The 10,139-nt window shown below is 39.8% G+C and overlaps 1 protein-coding gene across 1 annotated transcript in view; it reads left to right on the top strand.

Moving 5' to 3' along the window:
- Positions 1 to 231: 231 nt before the first annotated feature.
- The window catches only part of SAMD7 (sterile alpha motif domain containing 7), an 18,682-nt gene continuing 8,774 nt past the window's right edge, over positions 232 to 10,139 (top strand). Inside the window, exons 1-5 of the mRNA XM_006736328.2 lie at positions 232 to 317; positions 1,603 to 1,727; positions 5,047 to 5,125; positions 6,503 to 7,134; positions 8,328 to 8,449. Coding sequence (XP_006736391.2) covers positions 232 to 317; positions 1,603 to 1,727; positions 5,047 to 5,125; positions 6,503 to 7,134; positions 8,328 to 8,449 — 1,044 coding nt within the window. The remainder of the gene's footprint in view (positions 318 to 1,602; positions 1,728 to 5,046; positions 5,126 to 6,502; positions 7,135 to 8,327; positions 8,450 to 10,139) is intronic.

The following is a 10,139-nucleotide window of genomic DNA, read 5'->3' on the forward strand; positions in this document are numbered from 1 at the left end:
ACCAATGGATAAATCACTAAGTTCTACAGTTGTATCTGGGTGCTTGAAATGGAGGGGTTTTTGTGTAACTGAAAGCTTATTATAGCAGTGTCCCCAAATGTTGGGAAAATACAAAAGGTGTTCAAGAAAAATTCAAATAGTTCACAAAACATAGAGTTACTTATTAACATATCTACCTGATTCCTTCTAGAATTCCATCAGTGGCGAGAGATATTGATGATAAATCCCATGATGGCCATGAACCCTTTATTGACAGCATCAGTGCAGCAGAGAACGCCACTGGTTCCTTCACCATTTGAACCTCCAACAGCGGATAGGTATTTCTTTCCAGTATACTAATCTGGTCCAAGGAGAAAATGGATGATCATTAACTTTTCAAATGATGGTAACTCCAGTGTTGTTTTCTTGTCTAATGTTACTTCCATGAACTGTGGTGCACTGATTCGTGTCAAGATGCTCAGGGGACCACACCTCCAACACACATCCTGTCACTTCCCATTTGAGGCCTGCTTGATATATTCATTCAACACATAGCTAATGAGCACTTGCCCTGTGACAGGCATCATGTGTATATGAACATTGATGTAGTTTGTGAGGGCTGCCTTAACAGAATACCACAGACTGCATGGCTTCAACAACAGAATTTGACTTCCCATACTTCTGGAGGCTGAAAAGCCCTGGATCATGGTGTCAGCAGGGTTGATTTGTGGTGAGGCCTCTTTCCTTGCCTTGCAGACAGCCGCCTTCTTGCTGTGCCTTCCCCTGGCCTTTTCCTCTGTGTATGCACTCCTGCTACCTCTTCCTCTTATAAGGACACCAGTCCTATTGGATCAGGGCCCCACTGTTATGGCCACATTTAATCATAAGTCCCCCCTAAGAGGCCCTATCTCCAAATATAATCACATTGGGGGTTCAGACCATAATGCATGAATTTGGGGGAAACGCAACTCACTCCACAACAATTAAGTACCCTGGATTTCCTGTGATAGAACGATTCTCTCTTTTCAATAAAAGTGGCATTATCAATGCTTAAGATGTACACTCTGGCAGTTTCTTATTTTCCCTTCTTTAGAGTATTTTGACATTCTGAGAAGAAAGTTATATCCATTATTTATTGTTGTTCATGGAGCAGTGAACAACAACTTTGGACTTCTTGAGCATGGCAAAATAAATAAACTGTCACCCAGGGAGTCAAACACTGATCCCAGATGGCAAAAACCAAGCCAAAGTAGGTCCACTACATGAGAAAAGAATGTTGTGGTCAGAACAGTATGTTGGTCATGGGAAATCAGAGAGCAGTATTAATTTGATTAGATCTTTTTTCCAGACATCCCTAAAACTTTCTTTTCTTGCTTTATCTGTTGTGTTGTCAGCTGGGTCAATCCTTCCTTGATATATTCACTCAACACATAGCTCTACCAAAGTAGACCTTTCTTACCACATTTCTACTTAAACCAATAGAGGCGGCAGGATTTTTGCACTTCATTTTGGGAAGAGATGATAGAATCCTATCTGGCAATTAAAAAATCTCAGTGCCTATGCAATGGGAAGTTTGTACTATTCCATCCTCATTTTATCTACTTTATATCTTTTTTCCCCTAGAGATTTATTGCCTTCCACTGTAGCTCCTACTGACCCGAGACAGTTTTGCGTTCCTTCACAATTTGGATCTTCTGTTCTACCAAATGCAAATATGCCGAACATGCTGTCCAATCGTGTCTACTCAGGTATGAGCAAAAGATGGCTTTGATCTGTGGAGCCACTGTGACCTGGATGGCTGCCTTAAGCTTGCCATCATGCCATCAAATTTACTGCTAAGTTTTGGCAGCAGAACTGTGTGGCAGTTATGCCTGTAGGTTCTGCCCTTGCGACTTAGATTTAAATCATGGTTCCACCACTGTGTGACTGAGTGTAAGTTGCTTAACTCCTCCAACCATCAGTTTACTGGGGAATAACATGATAAGTTGCACTATTACTATCTGTCTTATCTTACACGTGAGGAACTAATGAGGTCATGAGATGAGATATGGTCTGACAGGTCATGGTGGGGGTTCACCTTTTATTCTAAGAGGCAAAGCTTTTGAAGAGCTGAAGCAAAGGAGCCACATTTTCTGACTTACATTTTACCAGGATCACTCTGGCTGCTGTGTCTGGGACAAACTTGATAGGATCAAAGTTCTGAGGATAAACTGATGGGAGTTAATGGGCTATTAGAATAGCCAAAAGATTATGATGGGTTGGCCCTGGGTGGTGACAGTTCAGTAGTAACACGTGGTTGGATTCTGTAATTGTTTTGAAGGCAGAAATAACAGGTTTTCTCACAGTTTAGATATGAGCTGTCTGAGAGAGAGGTGTTAAGGAGGACAGCAAAAATTTTGGTCTTGGTTTTGGTAGAGTTGCTGTCACTGTTGAGGAAGAGTGTGAGAGGAACAGAGTTCTTGGGGTGGAGAGATGTCGCAGGCACATTTTTGCTTCTATTACATTTGAGATGCCTAACAGTCTGTTAATGGGAGATGTCAGGAAGGCAGCTAAATCCCAGAGAGGACTTCTGGAGACAAACTGGAGATATAATTTTGGAAGTCATCAGCATAGATGAGACTAGATGAGATTGCCCATAGAACGAGGGTAGATAGAGGTTAAAAGGATGATCCTTAGGACATACCAACAAGATCCAAAACATAAGAAGGGAAGAAACAGGAGGAGAACAGGAGGAGAAACCAGTGAGAGGAAACCCAGGAGAGCCTGATGGCCTTGAAGGCAAGGGAAGAAGTTGTAAGGAGAGAGAGAAAGCATCTGTGTCAAGTGTGCCAAGTAGATGAAAACAAAGAATACATGATTAGATTTAGCTAAGTGGAGCTCACTGGTGATCTTGATAAGAGCAGTCAGTAGAGTGGTATCTGAAAACATGACTGGATGGGGGCTTGAGAGAGATTAGGAAGTGAGAATTTCCTCACAATATTGAAGATCAAACTGATGTATCTTATCTCCCCAAAACTATATTGCTGAGTTTCTGTTTGTCCCTGCTCTCCAATTCCAACAACTCCAATAGATAAGAACTATGTGAGTGAAAAGTTTGACACAAGAAGAAATATGATTGGTGCTAGGGCCATTGAAGATACCAGACTGCCTGGATTTGAGCATGTTGTGCACGGATCCACTGGGATTGGGTGGACAAGCCAGAGCCAGATATGAAACTAGACACACCCACTGGAGTGATCCAAGGACCAAAAAGACTGTTCCAACAGCAGATCCCAGATAAAAGCCCCATCTGGCAGCAAGAACCCAGTAAATCTACAGCCCATGGTTACAGGCAACACATAAATAGACCAGTGAAATAGTTTCATTGCTGACTCAGAGAGCCCGTTTTAGTGATAAAAAATCCAGAACCTGCCAACATTTGGATGTAGGCAAGCAAGTTGACCACCTATCTCAGGGACATAGGTCAGGTCTCCTGCCTCAAGGCTGATGTGTAGGAGAGTAAGCAAGGGGAAAGTAGGGCCTCAGTCTTACAGAAACTGAGCTACTAAGTAAGTTAGCAAAATAGAAACTAAGACAGAAATATCTTTCAAAAATTGGATGTTAAGTAGAGAGTGGATTATTACAGCTGGACTAGCACTACATTTGATGTCATCTATTTGGGAAAGAGAAAGAAACTTGGAATAGGTTTGATGATTCCAAATTTCAGAGCGTCCTAAAATCCAGGTAATTAGAACTGTGCCCTCTGTACTGGACTTCTCATGAGAACTTTCTCTGCATCCTTTGGCAATACCTCCTGGGTTGAAAGTGTCATGCATACCGGCTCTCTAAAGAAGAATATTTTGAAGCCACTGAATTATAAAAATATAGAGCTTTAGAGTTAGGAGGATTTTTTTTTAGAGGTTACCTCATCTAATCTCTGAATTTTACAAATGACAAAAAATCTCCTTTAAAAACATATAGTATGATTTATTTCAAGATAGGTTATTAATGGGAGTTAAATGAGCTCTCTAGCTTAGTACAAAGCATGTACAAGAAACAGTTCTAGCTCCCATGATATCCCCCTTGTTAGGGAGAACAGATTTTCACGTGTAAAACTATCAGTAAACAAAACTACATATAAGAAGTACAATTTGTGTGCCTGTTATGTTAAAGTGTGTTCTGTAGACCTGTGCTGGTCTGTGAAGAGGTTGTGCAAATAAATACATAAATAGAGAAATTTTGCAGCAATTTGACAGGGTAATTCTCTGTTGATCTAGTATTTTTTTACCTTGTATTTGTCCTTGTTTTCATTTCAATTTTATAAAAGTTCATTATGTTGTATTTTTAAAAAGTATTGGTCCATGATGGTTGGAAATTTTAAAAGAAAAAAATGGTCCTTTGCCATAGATGGTTTGAAAAGCATCAGTATAGACTCTAAGTGCATTAGGAGTACAGAGAAAGAAGAAAGTCAATAGAGCATGAAGTTACCAGGCAAGAATAGAGCCTTGAAATCTATGATGCTGCTGTTATTTCAAGAAATTTTAGAAGACTGACACAAAGAATGTAATTTCTACCCAACATCATTGAAAACATTTTGGAAAAAGTATCTTCCTCAGATATGCCAAAAATCCACATAGAGAGCTTTATATTTTACCCATTAAATCATTGCATTTATTTCCAGGGATTTTGGTGCATAAGAAGCACTTAGTTCCTTTTTTTTTTAAAGGTCAACTAATTTCTCTTATAGCAAAAAAGAAAAAAAAAAGTTATCCATTTTTACATCAAAAGCTAGAAATGAAGAGATCCATAACTTATTTCATCTTTTTTTCCTTTCGAAGTATGGCAGGAAAATGTCACCAATCATGAGACCCATACTTAAAGAAAAATAAAATTATCTAGTATTTATCATTCCATCACCAAAGTGACCCTAAGATGCTGAACAGCAATTATCTGATACTGTTTCCAACATTGTGCTCTACTGGTGGGTTTTTATAGATGCTGTTTTAAATCATTATATTTTTTTGTATTATTTTTAAATGGAAATTGTTAATTTGTTTGTGGGGTGAGATGATGATTTTCTTTTTTAAGGTTGGGGCATTTTACCACCTGAATCCATAAAGGCAATGGCCAGAAGGAATGAAATGATTCAAAGGCAGCATACCGCCAGGTAACATAACAGTGTTGTTGTATTTATTTTCTATTCACTCACTTGTTCGTTTATTCATTTGTTTTAGACAGATAGATAAAAAGATAGACAGAAAGATAGAAAGACAGATAGATGATAGAGATAGAGATACTTTTTATATACATACATTCATTCGTTATATTTGTATATAGTATTTGTATATATATACAAATTATATACATATTATATACATATACATATTATATTACGTATATTTGATAGATATCTGATTACATACAAAAAGTATTTCAGGAATATTACAAAAAGAAATATATACAAACATATATTCAGGTTGGTTAAAGATAAAAGCAAGATTAGAAATTACATAGTGAAGCTAAGCCTGCAGATCATAACAGTTTAACAATGTCTCACAATTAAAATGCCTAGTTGTGATACCTCTGAAATTCATACCAGCCCTTCTGTTTTAAATGACTTCAATTCTGCCCAAATATAGGAGCCACACTCGCCAACCCCACCTGAGACTCTGCTAGCAGAGCCCAGAGAGCCCCATGTCAGTGGCCCCAACAGTGGCCTTCAGCTATAGCAACTAGAAAGAAAAGACAGCAATAATTATAAGACATGGCCCTGGGGGGCAAGAAGGCATTATCCTCAGTTTTCTCATCACTGAACCCTAATGAGTCAGGTGATAATCCATAAGCAAAGTAAGCAAAACCCCCACCAAGTCCTCCAGCACAAACCCTGCCAGTTGCACCGATTTGTCACGGTTGAGACTTGTGTTGGCTTCCCGCCTTCCTTGAGTCCCACTAAGATTATACTGCAGGGTTTAAAAACCTCTTCCCAGAACTTTATTTTTTTGAAGATTCATCTCTGGCAAGAAACTACCCTCTGCCATGTTATCCCCATTCCTGCTAAATTTGCCAGACCTGCTAGAGGTAATGCTTTAAAAACTGACCTTGCACTTCTGTCGGGAGATTCAGCCAAACCTTTCACCCTCAGATCTTTATTCCAAACTCTCCTTCCCAGTGAATTTTGGGGGGAACTCGTGTTTCCACCCAACACACTTCAGATAAGCAGTGTGAAGACTCAGGAAAAGCAGAGGTTCCATCTCAGGGAAGGCAGAGGTCCATTAAGATTATATTTCTAGGGGCGCCTGGGTGGCTCAGTTGGTTAAGCGACTGCCTTCGGCTCAGGTCATGATCCTGGAGTCCCGGGATCGAGTCCCACATCGGGCTCCCTGCTCAGCAAGGAGTCTGCTTCTCCCTCTGACCCTCCTCCCTCTCATGCTCTCTGTCTCTCATTCTCTCTCTCTCAAATAAAAAAAAAAAAATTAAAAAAAAAAAAAGATTGTATTTCTAATGGTTTTCTTGGGGTGTATAAAACATATTGTTCTGTTTTTAGGATGGAAATGGAAATGCATGCCATTTACCAACAAAGGAGAATAGAGAAAGTGAATCCCAAGGGACTAGCAGGCCTAGGGATACCATTCCTCTTTGGCTCCAGTATCCCACCTGGTCCAGCCACTTACCACGGCAGGAGCATGCTCCCTGCTGGTGACCTGCATTTTCACAGAAGCACCCTGAGAAATCTTCAGGGAAACTCCACGCTAGTGGCGACTGGTCCACATTTTCTAGAGAGCTGGGGTCAGAAATGTCGCCGTCTCAGGAGAGGTACAGGGAATCAGAAAGTTCTAGACAGCGATACTGAGAGCTCCAAAAGTCAAGTAGAAGAAAAACTCTTAGGCCAGACTCATGTGATTCCCTATGAAGAGGATGAATATGTAAAGGAACCGGAGACTGAAGCTCTCAACAATCAGAAGTCAAGTGAAACCAATGAAAAGCCAACTACAGCTCTTGCCAACACCTGTGGGGAGCTCAACCCCACCCACAGAAAACCTTGGGGAGCTCATGGTGCTCCTCTAGAAGCAAAGGCCTCCTGGGATGGTGCGAAAGAGAAGCCTTCAGAGCAGGGCTTTGCAGCCTGTGGGGAAAAGAATGGTGTTTGTCCTCCAATTCCTCGACGAGCTCTGCCAGGTGGGTGTCAGGGGCCAATGGCAGATCCTAATGAGCCACAGGTCACCAAGTCCTTAAGTCATTCCATAATGCACTATACCCATCATGTTTCCTTTTATTCTTCCTTTTCTTAGTCCTATTTAGAACTTTTTGAAGTCACTTTTTTTTTTTTTTTTTTTTTTTGAGAGAGAGAGAATGAGAGACAGAGAGCATGAGAGGGAGGAGGGTCAGAGGGAGAAGCAGACTCCCTGCCGAGCAGGGAGCCCGATGCGGGACTCGATCCCGGGACTCCAGGATCATGACCTGAGCCAAAGGCAGTCGCTTAACCAACTGAGCCACCCAGGCACCCCTGAAGTCACTTTTTTATGTTAGTCCCAATAAAGCCATATTAGTGACATTCATCTCTATTCATATGTTGCTATAGAGAGAATTTTCAGCAAAAGCTAGGAAGGCAAGGATGAGGAAGGATGGGGAAATCTGCCAGAATTTTAAATTAAATTTTTAATTTAATTAGCTCTTAATTTCTTCAACACAATATAGAGGGGCTTCTTGCCTAAAAGTATGAATTCTATCTCCCCTGTATTTAAGTGTAGAAAACTATAGATAATTAAACAGAAGCATTAACTTTCAGTGACCATTACTGTGGTGATACCTTCTTACCTAAAAGCATTAGCACACTACCTACCCCAAACACACATTGAATAATTTTCTAGAACTTCTTTAGATAAAAATATTTTAAAACAGGGATTTGGTGGGGAGGGGGCTGTAGTCACTGAAACAACTGCTTCCCTTACAAAGTGCTAATTTGCCATTTTTGATGAATATGTAGCTAAATTCTCACATCACCTAGAGAGCATGATAAATCACATAACATCATAGAACACGATAGCGTTCATCTGGAGGATGAAATCCACAGGGCATGTCTCTTGGAATCACAGAGAAACAGAGCAGTCGGCAACTTCTTTATTTACAATAATGCTGTCATTAAAGATCCTTTAGGGGAAGAAAAGAAAGGAGATTACTCAACTTTTAAGAAAATGTCTCTCAGTATCTTTTAAGGAGTTTACACATAGATCTATAGGGACCTAAAGAGACCCTCTGTGGTAATAGAATATGAGGAAATTAAGGTAACTATACATAAAACTGTGCTGTCAGCTTCCCCCTTTTCCTTGGAAATTTTATACCACCAAATAATTTCCTTTCCACTTTTAAAGGAGCACACCCACTGGCTACAATTGGGGAAAACATGTCCTTGGATGAAGATATTCAGAAATGGACTGTGGAGGACGTGCACAACTTCATTAGTGGCCTTCCAGGTTGTTCAGACTATGCCCAGGTGACTTAACATTGAAATATTTTCATGAAAATAAGACACTTTGAAATCTATTTCCTTCCTAATGAGTTCTGTCAAACTTGCATTTTTCTCTCAGAGAGGATTCCTAATAATCTACCCCTTCATGTGTCATTGGCTGACCTGGGACAGGAGTCTGGGATTGGTGGAGCTTGGGTCCCATCTCCACACCCCATCTGCAGGGAGGCTGGGAGAGCCATGCCTGTCTGGCTTTAGTTTCTGTTCTATCGAGACTCTTGGGAGGTAGGAATTCACCCAAAACTAGGAGATTCAGCGCCCAAACATCCAAGAACAGTGAGAAATTTCTACTACATTCCCTACTCTTCCATATAACAAACATACCAGAAGTTTTAGGCTACTCATAATAGGTAATAGAAATATCTTCTTCATTCTAAACAGGATAACAAGACAATAGATCTGAAAAATAAGAAAATAACTATTTAAAAATTCTATATTAATGCTGGGGCAATTTACAAAAGTGCATACACAGAGATAATTCAATCTGGTAGATAAAATACTGTTTTTTCAGTTATAATGAACTGTCAGCACAGTTGGAAAGAAGAGTAGTTTCATTCATTCGGGAAAATGGGTTGGTCAATTTTTAAAGTTTATGTCAGTGCTATATTTTCATACATAAAGTTTATTTTTTTCAAGTGATTTATTTTTTAAAGATTTTATTTATTTATTTGAGAGAGAGAGAGAGAGAAAGTACGTGAACTGGTGGGAGCAGCAGGGGGAGAGGGAGAGACAGACTCCCTGCTGAGCTGCTCTATCTCAGGACCCTGAGATCATGACCTGAGCCAAAGGCAGCTGCTTAACCGACTGAGCCACCCAGGGACCCCGCAAGTGATTTAATAACACAGTTTTAAGTAACAATTTGCCTAGTAAATCTGGTGTCATTATCGTTGGTTTATATATTAAAGGAAAAGAAAGCAAGGAAAGGACCTTATAATTTAACATAATTAACTGATGTTAGAAATAACTTTTTCTTTCTTTTTTTTTTTTAAAGATTTTATTTATTTATTTCAGAGAGAGAGAATGAGAGAGAGCACATGAGAGGGGGGAGGGGCAGAGGGAGAAGCAGACTCCCTGCTCAGCAGGGAGCCCGATGCGGGACTCGATCCCGGGACTCCAGGATCATGACCTGAGTCGAAGGCAGTCGCTTAACCAACTGAGCCACCCAGGCACCCCAGAAATAACTTTTTTCATATCTTAGTTTTATGATCATTTTTTACTTCAGTGTAATGCTGTTAATTCTTCTACATTTTCTTTTTTTTTTTTTTCTGTTTATGGGACTTATGGAAAAGTTAGATAGAGTAGTCATTAAGAATATGGCTTATGAAATTGCACTACTGGGTATTTACCCCAAAGATACAAATGTAGTGATCCCAAGGGGTACGTGCACCCCAGTGTTTATAGCAGCAATGTCCACAATAGCCAAATTATGAAAAGAGCCAAGATGTCCATCAACAGATGAATGGATAAGGAAGATGTGGTATATATATACAATGGAATATTATGCAGCCATCAAAAAACCTGAAATCTTGTCATTTGCAATGACATAGATGGAACTAGAGGGTATTATGCTAAACGAAATAAGTCAATCAGAGAAAGACATGTGTTATATGATCTCACTGATATGAGGAATTCTTAATCTCAGGAAACAAACTGAGGG

The sequence above is a fragment of the Leptonychotes weddellii genome, chromosome 1 (assembly GCF_054177405.1).
Source record: "Leptonychotes weddellii isolate Sample4059 chromosome 1, ASM5417740v2, whole genome shotgun sequence".
NCBI classification, from domain to species: Eukaryota; Metazoa; Chordata; class Mammalia; order Carnivora; family Phocidae; genus Leptonychotes; species Leptonychotes weddellii.